Source organism: Canis lupus, chromosome 14 (assembly GCF_011100685.1).
Source record: "Canis lupus familiaris isolate Mischka breed German Shepherd chromosome 14, alternate assembly UU_Cfam_GSD_1.0, whole genome shotgun sequence".
Lineage (NCBI taxonomy): Eukaryota > Metazoa > Chordata > Mammalia > Carnivora > Canidae > Canis > Canis lupus.
In genome coordinates, this window is record NC_049235.1 from 29,578,776 (window position 1) to 29,599,282 (window position 20,507).

The 20,507-nt window shown below is 35.9% G+C and overlaps 1 protein-coding gene across 7 annotated transcripts in view; it reads right to left on the reverse strand.

Annotated features, from left to right (window-relative positions):
- Positions 1-20,507, reverse strand: part of DGKB (diacylglycerol kinase beta) — a 701,584-nt gene that overhangs the window by 620,262 nt on the left and 60,815 nt on the right. For all 7 annotated transcript variants that reach the window (XM_038556980.1, XM_038556977.1, XM_038556978.1 and 4 more), the window contains exon 2: positions 9,099-9,358. In XM_038556980.1, the coding sequence (XP_038412908.1) occupies positions 9,099-9,168 (70 nt within the window). In that variant the 5' untranslated portion in view covers positions 9,169-9,358. The remainder of the gene's footprint in view (positions 1-9,098; positions 9,359-20,507) is intronic.

Genomic DNA, 20,507 nt, shown 5'->3' on the forward strand with positions numbered 1-20,507 from the left:
TAAATTTCCTGAAAAAGAAATAAAGAAATCGATCTCATTTACAATAATATTGAAGCTATAAAATAATTAGGATTAAATTTAACTTAAGAGGTAAACAGTCTCTACTCTGAAAACTGTAAGACACTGATAAAAGAAAGCAAAGAAGACACACATAAGTGAAAACGTATCTAGGGTTTATGGACTGGAAGGTAATTATCAAAATATCAACACTACCAAAAGCTATTTATAGATTCAATGAAATGCCTATCAAGATTCCAATGGCATTTTTTATAGAAGCAGAAAAATACTCCTAAAATTTATAAGGAACCACAAAGACCCTGAATAGCTAAAAAAAAATTTTAAAAAAGAGAAAAAATACTCCAACACAAAACAAGAGGTACTGCACTTCCTGACTGTGAGCTACACTATAAAATTATATAATTCAAAACAGTATGGTAATGACTTAAAAACAGACAAATAGACCAATAGAACAGTATCAAGAGTCCATAAATAAACCCAACATATATAGTCAACTAATATTTGGCAAAAAAGCCAAGACCACTCAATGGAGAAAAGGCAATTTTTAAAATAAATAATGCTAGGATAATTGGATATTCACATGTAAAAAAAAAAAAGACGAAACCAGATCCATAACAACACCACTCACAAACATTAACAAAAAAGGGCAGTCCGGGTGGCTTAGTGATTTAGCGCTGCCTTGGGCCCAGGGCATGATTCTGGAGACCCAGGATTGAGTCCCCCCCTCAGGCTCCCTACATGGAGCCTGCTTCTCCCTTTGCCTGTGTCTCTGCCTCTCTCTCTCTCTCTCTCTCTCTCTCTGTGTCTCTCATGAATAAATAAATAAAATATTTGAAAAAAAAACTTCATAAAAAAAGAGATAAGCTTATGGTTACCAAGGATGGAGTAGGTCTTATAGTTTCTCCCCATAAGAAAAAAACATTGTAACTGGGTGGTGACAGATAACTTATATTGGTGATCATTTCAGTGATCATTTCAATTACATATTAAATCATTATGTTGTACACCTAAAATTAAAACAATCTTATGCTTGACTACATCTCACTAAAAATAGTCATATATATATATACATATATATGACTATATATAACAGAGAATGTATTTAATTGCTTTATCATCATCTGCCACATTATTTGTCTCTCTGAATATACTAAGCTCTTTGATGGAAAGCACCACAATATTCATTTCTGTATTAAGCAAAGCCAAACATATTAAAGAATAGAAGGTTCTAAGTAATGTTGGCTGAATAATGACCATTGAGTAAAATTAAGTCCCTCTAATCTGTGTACTCCCATCTGTGTGTGTGTATAGCACTTATGCTATAATGGGGATGGTGGCAACGAAGGAAACTTTTGGCAAATAACAACCTTAATCACTAAATTAAGGATGAAGTATATGATTCAATATGCATTATTCTTAGTGATAACTTTTGTTATAAGTTTATCATATTAATATTAGTGATAAAATAATAGTTGTTATTTTTTGATGAGGAGTGTCATCCTCATTTTATAGGAAAGGAAACAGAAGCCTAAAGAGATTATGATGCTTAAGGTTCCAAAGTCAATGGTAGGTTATATTTTACTTGCATGATACTAGCCGCATTAGCAGTTTTCACCAAATATTTTAGTGCTCCCCTGACACTAGGCAGACAGAAATAAGGCATTTGTCTACTCACTTGGAATTAGATGTATTCATGTAGATTGCTTAAGCAAAATAAATCTAAGCATATCATTGCCAGGGAGTAGCCTTAAGAGCCAACACCCAATTCTCAAGCTCTCTGTTTGTCTCTGCCATACCATATGCCTGCCAATTTTTGAAGCTGATGACTGTTCCATCTAACTGGGACTTGACAGAGGACAAAGTGAAATTAACCATTTGCTGACTCAGATTTAGAAATAAAATACGAGCAAGAAATCAGCTCTGATTTCATTAAGCCACTGAAATTTTGTGAATTTTTCAGTCATAATATAATTTGATTCACTTTGACCGACACTTCATATAAGTCCTAACTTCAATATTAAAGTTTATTTGATCGGAAGCTTTATTAATAAAACTGTTTCTTAAAAACAACAACAACAACAAAAAAAAAACGTTTCTGGGGTTTTGCTTTTTGGTTTTTTTTTTTTTTTGGTAGGTTTGAAAAGTTGGAAAAATAGTTAAAAACTCATTGGAAATTTGTTGTATTTAGGACACTGAAATAATGGAAATTTAGACATTCATAGTTATTACCTTCTTTTACCATTGCAAATTTCATGTATTAAAAGATTTAAGACATATATGTACCCAGAGAAGCTACCAAGGAGAAATTCAGTCTGAAACAGTACAACAAATAGGAAACAGAGCCAGAAATGAGGCAAAAGAGATTATGCAGCCAACATACATTCCAGAAATAAAATCTGGGTCAAAGCCAGGAACTGCTGAGTTAATCAATGTGAATCAGAAGAAACAGGGTCGGAAATGAGAGACATGTATTATCTAAAATAGAGTTGCAGATTCCAATTTCAGGCCAAGTACCAGGGCAAAGTCAAGACATTTCACGTAAGTAGTATAAGTGAATAAGCCTAAAAAGATTTTTATTAAAAATCTCTTTTTAGATACTAAACTATCTCAGTCATTGCCATCATGATCCTCATCATAACAATAACATATTGAGTCCTGAGCATTTTACATGCATTTTTACATATAACCATCATCACAATCTTTGGACATGGGTGAGGAAATTGAGGGTATATCACAGCACTAGAACTCACCTCAGTTTATAAAACTTCAAATTATGTGTTCTCTGTCACTCTCTTAAATGACCCTGTGCCATTTATTCTTTTGTCTTATGCAAAGAAAGTAATTATAATTAAGTGGTTTGGCCTCCCAAAATAGAGCCGATCTACCACAGGGCACAGGCCAAATGCAAAAGCAAACTGCATCATGACAAATTAGAAAGAAGGCTAATATGTGACCTAAATTTGCTTAACAATAAATTGAATACCCACAGGGGAAGAGATCAAGTCTCTTTCCCTCCATTCTCTTTGTCCCATCTTGTATAGATCAAGCACAAAACATATTTCAAAGACATATTAAAAAGAAAAAAGACACATTAGATCATCATGCTAGAGGGTGGAGTTTCTCAGGAGAGTACAACTACTTAAAATGGAAAAGGATTTTACCATATTTCTATTAAACTGCTTCATTATTTTCTTCTCATCTCTCTTTCTCCTCCCATGCTTTTCATAAAGGAAGAGTGAGGGAGGTCCTAGGCACTGGCAGAATGAATGCAAGAGAAACTCTGAAACCTGCCTCTCATTTAGGTAGAGCTTCACTGAGGTTCATACATGATCCAATCCAATCTACCATGATGAGACCAGAAAGGCACTGTAAGGCCAAAGCCGTAGTTAGCAGGTTTGCCTCTCTGATTTGTTCTGTATGTAAAAACCTTTGAGAGATGGTTGTGGCTGGTAGAGATATGAGGACCTAAATCCCAGATTCCAGCATTTCTTATTTTGGAAACATGATTAATAACCCATTTATTAACATATTGATCTTCATAAAAAGAATATGTGAATTTATACTGTTTTGACCTTCATTTATTGTGCCATTGCTATGTGCTGAGTAAACTGAAAGAGATCATTTGCCTCCCTCTGAGGTGTATTGTATTAAATGAGTTAATACTTGTACATTGTTTAGATTATGGCACTAAAAATCTACTATTTATTATGATGATATTTATTGTCTCATTAAATCCTACAACAATACTTTGAGATGGATTTACTTTTCCAGGTGAGAAGCTGAGGTTCAAGTAGTTTATGTAACACTCTAAAACATGACTAAATGTACAAAATTGGGCTGGAGCTCACCACTATCAAATACTAGTCTGCCTGCAAAGCCTGTTCTCTTTTCACTAAGCCGTGCTGCATGCCTCTCTCCATGGAAGTAATTTTATACTAGGTCCAAACATTAGGCATATTGGTCCCTTATTGAAAAGAATAAGTTCATCATAATTTTGCAACTCTTCACAATGCCAGCTGCTATAAACAGTATAAAATTTATGAAAATTTGGAAGTGCTCCCACCATAATAACACAGTATTTTTCAAAAATAATTTGCATGCTATATAGCACACTTTATATATAGCAAATAAAAAGCTAATCCTAAGTGACAATATGTGGGCAGATAATGAATCACTTGGAAATATTGTGTGGATTTTACATTGAAAATATTGTCATCCATGAAAAGACTTGGAGTATCTTAACCCTTTGCTATGCCATGAAACCACAGCAGGAAGCTCTGGCAAACTAATAATGTGATAAGCTCAATTCTCTACACGGCAGGAGTGAGAGCTCTCTATCTTGTAACAACAGTTTGGATGACTTTTTATAAAGAGTGGGAAAGAAAATTATACTCCTCTCCCACATATCAATGGAAATGTTTCCCATGGAGTGACTCAGCCTAAAATCCTAAACAGGAGCATGGTCTCAGCATGCTGTAGGCAGCCACAGCAGGCTTCACATTAGCTGCCTTCAGCATTTGTGGGGACAACACAGCACTGAGGCTGCCAATAGCACCAGAAGTTTCTACCTTGTGGGAAGAATGTAGTCTTACAGAAGGGGGGGTGGGGTGGGGAAGACACTGACTGTGCTCCAAAATGTGGCACTTTTCTATTGATCATCAACAATACATCCAAACAGCTAACAATAACACACTCACTCCCTTCCTATTAAAATAACAATTGTAAACAGTGATATCACTTACAACTTGCCAGGCACTACTATCATTATTTGGCATATATGAACTCGTTTGATTTAATATTCACAACACTTGACATATTTATTGTTTTCTGCACTTTACAAGTACAAAAAATGGGACACAGAGATGTTAAGTAAATTTCCCCAAACGAGAAATCTAAAATATGGGGGCTCAAGATTTGAATACAAGCTGTCTGATGTGCTAGCTGCCTAACTAGGAATGTTGTGCCAATATCACTCTATTTTTCCCTAACTGATCACAAGAAAAGCCTTGAAGATGAGAGAACATTTCTAGTTGCAGGGTGTAACGGACTGAAATGTGTCCCCACCAAATACATATGTTGATATACTATCCTCTAATATGAGAGGCCTTTGGGAAGTAATTAGAACTGGCTGAAGTCATGAGGCTGGGGCCCCAATTGGATTAGTATCCTTATAAGAGTCCCTGGGAAGCTTACTGCTCTTACTCTATCCACCCTGTGAGGATACAAGAAGTGGCAGTTTCCAAACCAGAAAAGTGCCCCTATAGAATGTGACCATGCTAAAACCCTGATCTTGGGCTTCCAGCCTACACAACTGTGAGAATTTCTGTTATGTTGAAGTCATACCCTCTTTGGGACTTTGTTTTAGCAACCCAAATGGAATAAGACACAGAGTAGGGACTCCCGAGTGGCTCAGTGGTTGGGCATTTGCCTTCCGCCCAGGGTGTGATCCTGGAATCCTAGGATGGGAGTCCCACATCAGGCTCCTGGCATGGAGCCTGCTTCTTTCTGTGCCTATGTCTCTGCCTCTCTCTCTGTGTCTCTCATCAACAAATAAGTAAAATCTTAAAAAAAAAAAAAAAAAAAAAAAGAATAAGACACAGGGTATATTGTGGCAGTAGTGGAGAAAACCCAAAATCATATAATTCGAGGAAATGATCTTTATGGTCTTCTCTAGGTCCCACACTGAGTAATTTGGTTTTACTGGTGTAGGGGTTCCATTAATTCTTTGATATTGATCAAGAGTTTTACAGCCCCGCTCCATCCCCCAAAAGCATATGAAACACTTATTTGATATATAGCCCATATAATCTTAGTATGCTGCAAATTTAACCTTAAAACAATAACTTGTCTTTTAAATTTAATATAATGCATATAAACACCTTCTTATTGAAAGCTACAAAACAAAGTCAAGAAAGTGAATCCAATATACCATTTGCTAATAGACGGTGGAGGAATGTCACTTTGAGTTGCTATTTTTAATCCAGTTTGAAAAAATAGAAAATTGTGATTAAATAACTCAGCCAAAATCACAACTAGTAAGTATTAAAGTCAGGATTTAAACTAGGCAGTCCCTAATCACTGTAGTCCACAGAATGGTAGGTTAAGAAAAATCTACAGGTTTTGTTTTTGTTTTTGTTTTGGGTGAACACCAGGCCAAGGTGTATCTACAGCTTATTTAGAAGTAATCAGGCAGCCCGGGTGGCTCAGCGGTTTAGCGTCGCCTTCAGCCCCAGAGTGATCCTGGAGACCCGGGATTGAGTCACACGTCAGGCTCCCTGCATGGAGCCTGCTTCTCCCTTTGCTTCTGTCTCTGCCTCTCTCTCTCTCTCTCTCTCTCTGTCTCTTATGAATAAATAAATTAAAAATCTTAAAAAAAAAAAAAAGAGTAGCAAGTCTAATGATCATGGAACGTGCACTATTTTTTTAACTCTCAGTTAATCAGTTAATTTGTGTCCTCATGAAATCAATTTAAAAATGTTCTTATACTCAATGTATCACTTCTTACTACCAATTTATTGAATACTCATTAATCTTTTGCCTCAGTATGCTACAACTTTTACATTTATGAGAATTTTTATTACCACTTGTTTTAGGTATTTCCACAAGTTGATTACTAAATCAAGTATTTTTATGATATCATTAAATGAACGTCATACTCCTTAGGAAAATGAAAATAGCAGTATATAACATATTTGATACTTAGGTATTAAATTCTGTTTATCAATTCAAATGGAATTTTAATATCTGAGTAAAGTCATTATAAATGATAATTTATCTACTATGGCAATAATCTACCTATTTTATTTTATTGCTTTCTTAAACATTAAAGTATATTTTAATTATCCAGCTAAATTCAACATAAGCTAAACCAAATTCCATGTTTTCTTTACTTGGGCGATTATGTCACCAAACTCCCCCATTCTTCACATCAAATCTTTGGAACTCAATTTTCACTTTTTCTCTATCATTCCCCAAACTCTCTGTTAGTTTTAATGCTATAATATCTGAACCTATACTTTTCTAATCATCTTTCATCATCCACATTATTTAGTCTATTCCGGTAGCCCACTGGCATGATGCTAGTCTCTTTCCATTACCATATACCATCCTTGTTTTTCCCAAGTTACACTCTTTGCTTATGTTGTTCTACCCTTAAAACCCTACAATTACCACTCACTGCTTAACTCAAGTTTACCATTGTATGTTTCAATTCCATCTCATTTTTACATCCTTAACTGCACTTACAGCCTTAATTTATGGTATGGCTAAATATGACTTCTCTCCCTCAAATACAGGCTCAATTTTCCTTCTCATCTATATTATTTTCTTCTCTGTTTACCTTAAACCTATTCTGTAAGATTCCTCTCAGATCCTACTTCGTTCCATGAAGACTTCTCTTTCCCTATCTCCAGCTGCATACTGTCATACAGAATCCCAAACTCTGTGGCACTTAAAATATTCTTCCTAGATACATAGTCATTTACCCATTAGTTTCTAGCCTTCCTTAAACATCCTTGAAGGGAGGATCCATATCTGTTCATATCTGTGGTTCCTTCAGTGCCAAGCAGACTACTCTCCCTAAAGAAAATGCTCAGAAATATTTACTTAACTATTGGATATAACAAAACAGCAAAGAGCATATAGAAATTGGAAAACTTAGGCAAATCATTTTTAAATCAATTTAGAAATTATCAAATATAAAAATGCAGACAGGAATTTTGTACCAAATATTTGTAATAGGATAAGAGGATTAAATGTGCTTTCAGATGCTCAAAACAGTTTTTGAATACAAGGAGCACATTTTGATGGCAGAAATTTCTGCCCCCCAGCAGCAATAGCAGTTGTAATTTTTATTATTGACTAAGAACATGGACATGTTCTTATGGCTTTGCATCTTCATTGCAAATACCCAGCAGCAGCCTCACAACTTCATCCAGAACACTTCAGCACTCTAGTGAGGAAGACTCTAGAAAACCTGTGAAATTGGCCTTTTCAGATAAGTGTTTATTTTTCACTATTATCATCATACCTATTACTTATTATTTCAAATTCTTCTCCTGCCTCTCCCTCATAGTCTTACTCCATCCATTCCTTCCCTCCTATACGCCACCCTCTTCTCTACATAAGCAACCCTGCTGCTTCAATTTTTGCCTCTTCCATTCTTGTGCACTATCAGTTGTTCTCCTCTTTCTAAAGCTTCTTCCATTCCCTTCTTATAGGCACCATGTTATTCCCCCCACTCTTGCCAAGATTGTTACATTCTCGGTGTGTTATTTTTTCTCTACTCATAATCTTCCCAACTTTTAGGTGCTTCCGATTTTTCAGTTACTTCCTTTCCTCTCTTTAACACCTTGACCCAGCTGTTACTCATATTTATAGTTGAAACTCATTTCGTGAAACAGACATATTCCTGAAAATCTGTGTTAAAAATAAAATTCTTTATAAATAAAATCATACTGTTTATGTGTAAAGAAAGTTAATATTTAAAAATAGCCTACTATAAGTTGAATTGCCATGGCCTACCTTTTGTATAAATACACACGCTTGAAAAAGTTGGCTGAGAACCTAATATCTTCTAACAACCTCTAATTCCAACTCCACAATGTATCCATAACTCCTTGTTCCCAGTCCTTTTTCTTTTTTTTTCCAGTCCTTTTTCTAATGCTATGCTAACAAACAGAAAAACAACAACCACACAAACCCCTCACTCTCCCCCCTTCTGTTTGTCCTTCTTCTCAGTTGCAATATCAACAATTTCCTTTTACCCAAATTGTCTGATCTTTTGCTTTAGTTCTGTTACAACTGGAATGTTTCCAGGCTGTTTTGCAACTAACAACATTCCTTTTTTTTCTAGATTTTATACTAGGTTTAAATTTACCTTTTGCTAAAAAAAAAAAAAAAAAAAAAAGTTTAACTTTTTTTGCCAAAAGGTAGTCTCAAGTAGACCTACCCGCAAACACAAAAGACATACCTACATCTATCCCAATGCTGAACAGGAACTGTAATCTGTTCTCATAAATAATTAGTATCTTGTTTAATGCAAATGCCAAATCAAGCACATGAATAATATGAATACTTACACTCAGCATATTTCTGAAGTTGGGAAAATTCTGAGGGGCTGAGGTGGACCCACTTCTCCTGGTTTGTCATGGTGGTAGTGAGAAGTCTCTTACATACCAGGTGAGGAATTCTTTATTCAGGTGTTTGGCAGGATTCTATGCTTCAAAGTTTCCACATGGCATGTTTCATTATAAAATATCTCAAGCTCTCAAAATATGCAATCTGTCAACATGAAACCACTGTGGATGGGAGTTTGTAGTTTCAATAATACATTAAAGACCTGCAGAAAAAGAAACATAAAAATAAAAAGATCAGCACTATTGCACAAAGAAAAAATTGACAAGTTATAGAATGTTAAGAATTTTTAAATTTCTAACAATATTTGTCTTCCAATCCATGAGCATGGAATGTTTTCCCATTTCTTTGTGTCTTCTTCAGTTTCTTTCATGAGTGTTCTATAGCTTTCTGAGTAAAGATTCTTTGTCTCTTTGGTTAGGTTTATTCCTAGGTATGCTATGGTTTTGGGTGCAAGTATAAATGGGATCAACTCCTTAATTCCTCTTTCTTCTGTCTCATTGTTAGTATATAGAAATGCCACTGATTTCTGCACATTGATTTTAAATCCTGCCACTTTGCTGAATTCATCTATGAGTTCTAGTAATTTTGGGGTGGAAGGTTTTGGGTTTTCTCCAGAGCAGATCATGTCATCTGCAAAGAGTGAGAGTTTGACTTTTCTTTGCTGGTTCGCATGCCTTTTATTTTTTGTTTTGTTTTGTTTTGTTTTCAAATTGCTGAGGCTAGGATTTCTAGTACTATGTTGAACATCAATGATGATAGTGGACATCCTTGCCATCTTCCTGACCTCAGTGGTAAAGCTCTCAGTTTTTCCTCATGGAAAATTATATTTGATGTGGGCTTTTCACATATGGCATTTATGACACTGAGGTATGTTCCCTCTATCCCTATATTGTGAAGAATTTTAATCAAGAAAGTATGCTGCATTTTGTCAATTTTTTTCTGCATCTATTGAGAGGATCATATGGTTCTTGTCCTTTCTTTTATTAATGTAGTGTATCATATTGATTTGTGTATATTGAACCACCCTTGGAGCTCAGGAATAAATCCCACTTGCTGGTGGTGAATAATCCTTTTAATGTACTATTGGATTCAATTGGATAGTATTTTGGTGAGAATTTTTGCATCCTTGTTCATCAGTGTTATTGGTCTATAATTCTCTTTTTTGGTGGGATCTTTGTCTGTTTCTGGGATCAAGGTAATGCTGGCCTCATAGAAAGAGTTTAGAAGCTTTCCTTCCATTTCAGAACAAATATTGTTAAAATGTGTATGCTACCAGTGCACCTGGGTGGCTCAGTGGTTGAGCATCTGACTTCGGCTCAGGTCATGATCCAGGGGTCCTGCAATCAAGTCCCACATTGGGCTCCCCATGGGAGCCTGCTTCTCCCTCTGGCTAAGTCTCTGACTCTCTCTCAGTGACTCATGAATAAATAAATAAAATCTTTTTTTTTTAATGTCTATGCTACCTAGAACAATCTATACATTCAATACGATCCCTATCAAAATACCATCATTTTTTTTTTCACTCAGTTGGAACAAAAAATCCTAAAATTTGTATGGAACCAGAAAAGACTCCACATGGCCCAAGAAATGTTGAAAAGAAAACCAAAGATGGTAGCATCACAATTATAGACTTCAAGCTCTATTACGAAGCTGTGCTCATCAAGACAGTATGGTACTAGCAAAAAATAGGCACATAGATCAATGGAACAGAATAGAGAGCTCAAAAATATACCCTCAATTCTGTGGTCATATAATCTTTGACAAAGCAGGAAAGAATATCCAAGGGAAGAAAAAACAGTCTCTTCAACAAATGGTGCTGGGAAAATTGAACAGCCACAAACAGAAGAATGAAACTGGATTATTTTCTTATGCCATACACAAAAATAGACTCAAAATGGATGAAAGACCTAAATGTGAGACAGGAATTAATCAAAATCCTAAAGAAGAACACAGGCAGCCACCTCTGTGACTTCAACTACAGCAACTTCTTGTTAAACATGTCTCCAAAGGCAATGGAAACAAAGGCAAAAATGAATTATTGGGACTTCCATCAAGATAAAAGCTTTTGCACAGCAAAGAAAAGAGTTGACAGGGCAGCCCAGGTGGCTCAGTGGTTTGGCGCCACCTTTGGCCCAGGGCGTGATCCTGGAGATCCGGGATGGAGTCCCACGTTGGGCTCCCTGCATGGAGCCTGCTTCTCCCTCTGCTTGTGCCTGTGCCTGTGTCTCTGCCTCTCTCTGTGTGTCTCTCATGAATAAATAAATAAATCTTAAAAAAAAAAATAAAGGAAAAGAGTTGACAAAACCAAAAGACAATCAACAGAATGGGAGAAGATATTTGCAAATGTCTTATCAGATAAAGGGCTAGTATCCAAAATCTATAAAGAATTACTCAAATTCAACACCCAAAGAACACATAATCCAATCAAGAAATGGGCAGAAGACATGAACAGACATTTCTCCAAAGACGTACAGACAACAGACATAAAAAATTCTCCACATCCCCCAGCATCAGGGCAATACAAATCAAAACCACAATGAGATATCATCTCACATTGATCAGAACAGCTAAAATTAACAAGTCAGGAAATGGACAGATGTGGTTAAGGATGCAGAGAAAGGGGAACCATCTTACACTGTTGGTGGGATTTCAAGCTGGTACAGGCACTCTGGAAAAGAGTATGGAGGTTCCTCAAAAAGCTGAAAAGAGATTTACCCTACAATCCAGCAATTTCACTACTAGGGATTTACTCCAAAGATACAAATGTAGTTATCCAAAGAGGCACCTGCACCCCAATGTTTATAATAGCAATGCCCACAATAGCCAAACTATGGAAAGAGCTCAGATTCCATTAATATATGAATGGATAAAGAAGATGTGATATAGATAGATAGATAGATAGATATACATAATAGAATGGAATACTATTCAGCCCTCAAAAAATGAACTGTCATTTGCAACAACATGGATGGAACTAGAGGGTATTATTCTAAGTGAAATAATTCAATCAGAGAAAGACAATTATCATACGATCTCACTCCTATGTGGAATTTAAGAAACAAAACAGAGGAACATAGGGGAAGGGAGGGAAAAATAAAATGACAAAATCAGAGATGGAGACAAACCGTAAGACTCTTAATCATAGGAAACCAACTAAGGGTTGCTGGAGGGGAGGGCATGGGGGGATGGGGGCTGGACATTAAGGAGGGCACATGATGTAATGAGCACTGAGTATTACATAAGACTGATGAATCACTGAACTCTACCTTGAAAACTAGTAATATAGCATATGTTAATTAATTGAATATAAATGAACAAATAAATATAAAGAATGACTAATTTCGAAATAATGTATTTCAAAGTTCTTCTCTTTTGTGTAATATTCAATTTTTAATTGTCCATGCACTCTTTTTTTAAGATTTATTTATTTATTCATGAGAGACACAGACTGAGAGAGAGAGGCAGAGACATAAGCAGAGGGAAAAGCAGACTCCTTGCAGGGAGCCCAATGTGGGACTCGATCCTGGATCCCGGGATCATGACCTGAGCCAAAGGCAGGCACCCAACCGCTGAGCCATCCCAGGCACCCCTGTTCACGCACTCTTTAACATTTTCATATATATTTCTAATGCCAGATCACAGAAATAAATATGATTAAAATACAAAATGAAGAAAATTTCATAAAGTCCATTTCATAAAACATTTTTGTTATTGTTCAATTATTCAAATTTCACTTTTCAAGAACAAACAAGGATGTCATTTTTATCAATCTGAACTTATCAATGCTGTAAAATCTTAACAATTACTATTTAAAAATCTAGATCAAATCATTAAAAGAGGCTAAATAGGGGATCCCTGGGTGGCGCAGCGGTTTGGCGCCTGCCTTTGGCCTAGGGCGCAATCCTGTAGACCCGGGATGGAATTCCACATCGGGCTCCCGGTGCATGTAGCCTGCTTCTCCCTGTGCCTATGTCTCTGTCTCTCTCTCTCTCTCTCTCTCTCTGTGACTATCATAAATAAATTAAAAAAAAAAAAAAAGAAATACTTTAAAAAAATAAAAATAAATAAAAAAATAAAAGAGGCTAAATAAGCTCTATACCTCCCTACACATAAAATCAGCTAGTATACCTGATTTCTGACAATGGTTTGAAATGGCCCTCAGTAGTAGTACCTATATTTGAAATCAGACAAATCAATTCTGGGGGTCAGATAAATTGTGTTTTCTTTTTTCTAGCTATAAAATAAAGAGAATAGTTTTAATTTTATAATTTGTAAAAATTCCAATATAATTTACCAAATTAACACAATTCCAAATGTCTGACAGACTTGCATAATGATAGTAGAAAAACTACTATGATTCATGCTTAAAAATAAATCCCTCGGTTGTCATGGACCTACATTCACTGCTACATCTATAAAAGCAAACAAAATGAAAAACCATCTGGTCTCAACTTTTTATTAGAGACAGTAATCAATTGCTCAAAACCAGACTGGCACTGTGATCCTTATAGAAAATGAAATATTTAGCAATAATGACTTAAGTTTATGAAATTGTATGACTGAAAAGTTTATTTATGCAGATGTCATTATCTCAAGCCAAAGTACCTATATTTGGCACTAGTGCATAACCTTTCTTCAGCATCTCAATATCAACCCCAAGACCTCACTGTCACATCCTGTCATCTCCGCTTTTAAAAAAGATTCCTGTTGGTCTCATATGTTCAGAGACCCCGCACTCAATTTTACAAGAAGATAGTTTGGTATTTAATTGGAAAAAATGAAGATACTGATGTGTTAATAAAAGCCAAATTGCGAGGTCTCTTTTTCCTCCCAGGGAATGCTGTTAAATCACAACCATAACTTTGTGAAAATAACGCAAACCAAAAGGAATGGGAACATTTGATGAAAATTTGTGTCTTCCACCTAGTGTCTTCCAGCTGATTTCATCCTTCTCATTGATTTTATCCTAATTCTTTACTTCTCTAGGCTACATGCAGTTTTGATGGGACTAATAAAACAAGGTGTGCTATTCTTTCCTATCCAAAGAGAGACAGATGATTCAGTAACTTGGCACATGAGAGTGTCTCATAGGGCTTTAAATGTTGGTTGGAGTTATTCAAGGACGAGATGAAAATAGTTGTACCTAAATGATTACACCAATTAATTGGATGCCTGTCCACATATGAGCCTGACTGTCCAGCTATTTTCTCACTTCTAGAAACAAATAATCATTTTTTTCAATTAAGAATTAAATGGGCTTGGGGTGCCTGGGTGGCTCAGTTGGTTAAGCATGAGCTTCAGTCTTCTGCTCAGGTCATGATCCTGGGGTCAAGCCTGGCATCAGGCTCCCTACTCAGTGGTGAGCCACTCCCTCTGCTTGTGCTCTCAATCTGTGTCAAATAAATGGATAAAAATCTTTTTTTTTAAATTTTTTTTGATAAAAATCTTCAATTAAAAAAAAATTAAGTGGGCCAGAATCAATTTCTGTTGCCTACAACCCCCAAATCTTAACTGATCATAATGGAAGTTCATTTATTCATTCAAAAAAAAAGTTTATTTATCCCCTTCTGTGTGCCAGAAAGCATTCTAGGCATTAGAAATACAAAAAAGATCAATAGATATAAAAAAATGCAAATAGGGGGATCCCTGGGTGGCGCAGCGGTATAGCGCCTGTCTTTGGCCCAGGGCGCGATCCTGGAGAGCCGGGATCGAATCCCACATCAGGCTCCCGGTGCATGGAGCCTGCTTCTCCCTCTGCCTAAGTCTCTGCCTCTCTCTCTCTGTGTGTGACTATCATAAATAAATGAAATTAAAAAAAATGCAAATAATACTAATTACAACAACCTATGGGCTTTACTGGGAGCTTATAGTATGCATGGCAATCTCCTCACAGTATTTGTGTGTTAGATCATTGAATCTTTAGAAAATAACTTTGTGAAGAACCAAGAGTTTCTGATTTCAGAAAAATAAAGAAACTGGTACCAGATTAAAATTTGGTAAAACATGACAGATACTGCTACAAACCCAAACAATGGCCGCTCTCCCCTTCTTCCCTGGTAACAGAATTCTAATCTTTTTGAATGAAAATTTATCCACCTAAAGAACTACATTCTTCCGATTATTTGCATAATAAAGTGGTCAATGTGGTATAAATAGATGTTGGGTAAGGTATACAGAAAGGTTCTATTTTGCAAGTGCTCTTTTAACCTTTTTTCCTCTTCCTGTAACTTTCTGCCTGGAATATTAACATGTTGGCTGCAAATCGAGCAGTTCTTATATACTTTTGAGATAACTTTTAGAATGGAAGGCATATGTGAGAATAGCAAAATCTCATAAAGTAGACCAGGTAGGCAAACAGCTAACTGACGAAAAATTTGGCCTATCACCTCTTTTTCTGAATAAAGTTTTGTTGGAACCAGAAAGAGGCCACTTTTTAAAAGTGATTTCGATGTTAAATAAAGTCTGGGGAATTACTCTGAAGGCTGTCATGAATAATAGGTGAAAAATTAAAAAGACCAGAAAAATTATCATTTTGGAAAAATGTCAATGTCTTTGTTTTGTTTCTTGCTCAAAGAGCAAGCTTTGTTTCTGCTCACTTGTCTTGCTGCAATAGCTTAACTGGCCCCCTGAGCTCCCTCCTTTCCTTAATGTGCCCTATTTCTTGACATCCATGGATAGTCATGAATTAAGGTGATTCCAGAGTCCTGTCTGATAAATTACCAATAAAAGGTTAATTAATATATGAGAATAGTAATAAATTGATTAATTAATTATAGCTTTATACCTTGCTAGTTGCTCTTAGATTTATTAAACTTCCCCAGTTACCTAATTAACTCAAATTTAAAACTCAAATTTAAAATGACTGGTTAACTAACATCTTTCAGATCTCTATATGAATCCTATCTTCTCAGTAAAGTGGCACCTGGACATTCAATTTAAAATTGCACATTCATGCACACTATCCCTCCATCATGCTTTTATTTGTTTTGAATATAATATCTTATCAAATATTTAACTTACTTATATTATTTAAAACTTGTTTCCTCATGTTACAAATTAGAGGTAGCATGACTGGTTTTGAGCCCTGGTAGGATTCCACAAAAAGGATAAAGCAAATAAACATATTTATTGCATTTTCCTTTGATTATCATCCAGATGCATGTATAAGGGCCTAGGGCAGGCCACTCCAAGATGAGCCATTTTGGCATAAAGATTATTCTGAGCTGAAGGCAATAGAAACTCTATAGGATGAAGAGATACTTTTGTCCCTCAGGTAAATATATAGAAGAATCTGGACTGGGGCTCTTTCTAAGAATAAGAGATATTATTAGGAATACTTTTTGTCTGAGTGACCCATCTTTATGGTTGGGCAAATATCTAATTACCAAACAACTGTCTTTTTCTTATCACCCTGTGAATTGCATCCTGTTCCACTTAAACCCCAGAGCCCTACCCCCTTTTCCTTTGTTCAGTATGACATATACACCTTATTTGCCTGTCTTTGGAATTTCCATATCTATGTAGATTCCCTATACATACCCTGTTATTTCTGATTTTCTCCTGTTAATCTGACTCATGTCAATTGGATTCTAAGTCTAGCTAAAAGGACCTTGGAGGGGGCAGGACATTCTGTCTCCCCAATATGTGCATTAGATTCTATATCATCAAAAAAAAAAAAAAAAAAAGATTCTATGTCATCATATCCTCTCCTGTGCTCTAAGACTAAGTCCCAGGAGGGCATGGATTATTGTTTTTTTTCTTCATTGCTGTTTTCCTACAGCTTAAAAGAATGCTTTGTATACAGTAGCTGGTTAATAAATAATTTCAGTATAAATTCTCACTTATATGCTCTTTTTGTAAAGAAAAACCTGGGTAGGGGTGCCTGGGTGGCTCCAGTCGGCAAAGTGTCTGCCTTGGGCTCAGGTCATGATCTTGGGGTCCTGGGATCGAGACCCCATCGAGCTCCACACTTGGCAGGGAGTCTGCTTCTCCCTCTCCCTCTGCCCCTCCTCCTGCTCATGCTTGCTTTCTCTCTCTCTCTCTCTTTCTCTCTCTCTCTCAAATAAATAAAATCTTGGAAGGAAGGAAGGAAGGAAGGAAGGAAGGAAGGAAGGAAGGAAGGAAGGAAGGAAGGAAGATAGACATGGGTAGCAGAGGTTGAAGGAACCTCTCAAATTGAGAAAGAGAAAATGGTGTAAAAAGGGGTCAGGAACAGCAATCTCTACAGGTTTCACTTTTCCTAGGGGCCATCAATTTTGTTCAACTCAATAGAAATAAACAAAAGAAGTTGTAGTTAGAGGCACAAAAGTTTTGCAGTTAAAAAAAAAAAAAAAGACTTAAAAGGCATCCAACTCTTGGTTTCAGCTCAGGTAATGATCTCAGAGTCCTCTGCAACCCCTCCTCCCCAATAAGTTTTTTTAAAAAAACCTTATTTTACATAGTTTTTAAGTACTTCTTTTTTTTTTTTTTTTTTTTTTATTTATGATAGTCACAGAGAGAGAGAGAGAGGCAGAGACACAGGCAGAGGGAGAAGCAGGCTCCATGCACTGGGAGCCTGATGTGGGATTCGATCCCGGGTCTCCAGGATCGCGCCCTGGGCCAAAGGCAGGCGCCAAACCACTGCGCCACCCAGGGATCCCAAGTACTTCTTTTTTTGTTAAATATAACTAGCTCCATATAAATGAGCAACATTCCCAAGCAATGCTTTCAATTATATGTTAACCAATTTATAATAGCATATGAGCATCAGGACTATCTTTAAATTATTTTTCTATATCTGACAAAACATTACATCACTTTCTTTAATTTAGTATGATCCTGTCAACACAAGTCCTAGCTTTTTGTATCAAAAATAGCTTCTGTGAATTAATCTAATGCAATTTGCATTTTAATAAGAGATATTTTAAAAATAATGGCAACCCTGAAGGACTCAAAGTAAATTCTCTTTGGTTCTTGGATTTGGTTTATTTCGACACTAATACAGTTTTTGAATAAAACTTACTTATAATCCTTCTCCTAGTGGAAGCCTTTGGTTTTATAATCCTGGTATTGGCCAACTCTTATGATGTGATGTGACATGTAGTCAATTAGGAAAAAATAAGGGTGGGGTGCAAATGGGGCTTTCCTACTCAAATATTTTAAACTAGTTGAACATAACACAATTCTGTATAAAGAGAAAAGTTGTGTGTATAATATTAAATCAAGAGGAACAGCTATTCTTCATGCCTCAGAAAGAGATGGGAATGATGGCAACACTTTATCATTTCTGCCCCTTTATAAACGTGTGGAAAGAGAGACAATATTCAGTAGATTCCTGATGGTACATTCACAGATTTCCTGTTCCTAGGCAAGTGGTTTCTTCAGGTGGGTAAAATGAAGCCCAGGAAAGACCCACTTTGTTGGCTGTTGGAAAGCAGTCTAATGCTGGCATTCTCATCTAGTCAATGAATGTGCCATTTTGCTTAGTTGTTAGTAGGAAATAACTATGTTGCAGTAATTGAAAAAGGTTCTTTGGCCTATTGTACTTGGGCTAAAAAAGATTCTCCACAATTAGGGAAGGAAATAAATCTCCTATGAAGAAGTTACAGGCAGTATCAAGATGAATGAATCTGATAGACTGGATTTATGATTTGTTAGTCACATTAAACATAGATTTCTAAATAATTATTAAAAGTCAACATCTCATGACTACAATCATTGAATAAAGTTAATACACATTAAAGCTTACTGAAAACTATATATGTGTACAAATTTAATTTTATTTCAATTTAATGATTGAAATTTTTTAGTGGGTCTGAAATGTAATAAACTCTAAATCATTAGGTAACCAATGGATAAATCATAGGAAAAAAGGTGGGAACCAAAATATCAATCATAAAATTTCTGAAAGAAAAGTAGGATTATCCTAAATAGAATATTAATGCTATCATGTAATTTATAATTGTTTCATTTATTCATGAAAAGAACAACATGCTAGGCACTTTGCCTATAGTGAAAAGCAAAAAAATATAATATCTGAGTTCTTGGATCTTGTTTGGGGAAAGATGTACATTAAAGAAAGCAAGTACACAAATAATCATCCCAAACTATAATAAATTACTTTAAAATGCAATGGAATTCTGTGAGAGAGTACAACGGTGTCATAATTTAGAGATTTAAAGAGCAACTAATAAACAAAGTTTACTTTAAACTGAATGATAAAAGTTGAGTAACAGTTAAAAACTTGAGTGAGAAAACATGAGCTGAAGCCTAAAAGTGAGATTAAAAAAAAGAAAGAAAGAAAGAAAATTAGAAGATCTCCAAAGAAAGTAGATGTGATTGAAGCCTAATGGGCAAGAGGGAAAGGGGCACAAGGTTAGACTGGAAAAACAGATAAAAAGTACAGCATGAAGATTCTTAGAGGCCATATTGAAGATTTATCATAACTGAATTATGAAGCCATTGGCATATTGACCAGAGATAAACATGATCCATTTATCTTTTAAGAAGTCCATTCTAATCAGGCAGCCCAGGTGGCTCAGCAGTTTAGTGCCACCTTCAGCCCAGGGCCTGATCCTGGAGACCCAAGATAGAGCTCCATATCAGGCTCCCTGCATAGAACCTGCTTCTCCCTCTGCCTGTGTCTCTGTGTCTCTGTATCTCTCTCTCTCTCTCTCTCTCTCTCTCTCTCTCTGTGTCTCATGAATAAATAAAAATCTTAATAAAAAAAAAAAAAGAAGTCCATTCTAATAAATGGATGAGAAGGTGACAAGAATGGTAATGGAAAGGCCAATTAGGATGCTGTTTCAGTACCGGATAGGGCTGGTGATGGCTTCCAATATGGAAATGATAGTAAAATGAAGTAAAAGGCCAAACTCAAGATATATTTTAGAAGCACAATTTTACAATGAATGGGATATATTTTGTGTAGGATAAGGGGATGAAGAATGACTCCTATAGTTTTGGCTTGAGCAAACCATACAGAAAAGGTGGCATTTAAAGAATTACTATTGGGTGCATGGGTGGCTCATTAGGTTAAGCGTCTGCCTTCAGCTCAGGACATGATCCTATTGTCCCAGGATGTAGCCCTGCTTCTCCCTCTCCTGCTGCTCCTCCCCCTCACTTGTGCTCTCTCTCTCTCTCTCTCTCACTCACTCTCTCTCTCTCAAATAAATAAATAAAACCTTAAAAAAAAAAAGAATTATTATTTACTGAAACAGTATCAGGTATAAGACAAATCAGTATTTTGTTTGGGAATGTGTTAAATTTGAGAAGGAATATCTATATTGATAGGGCTAGTAGATAATGAGATAAGCCTAGGGTTAATAAAAGAGAGATAGAGGTCAGATTTTGTGAGTTGTCTGGTATACATA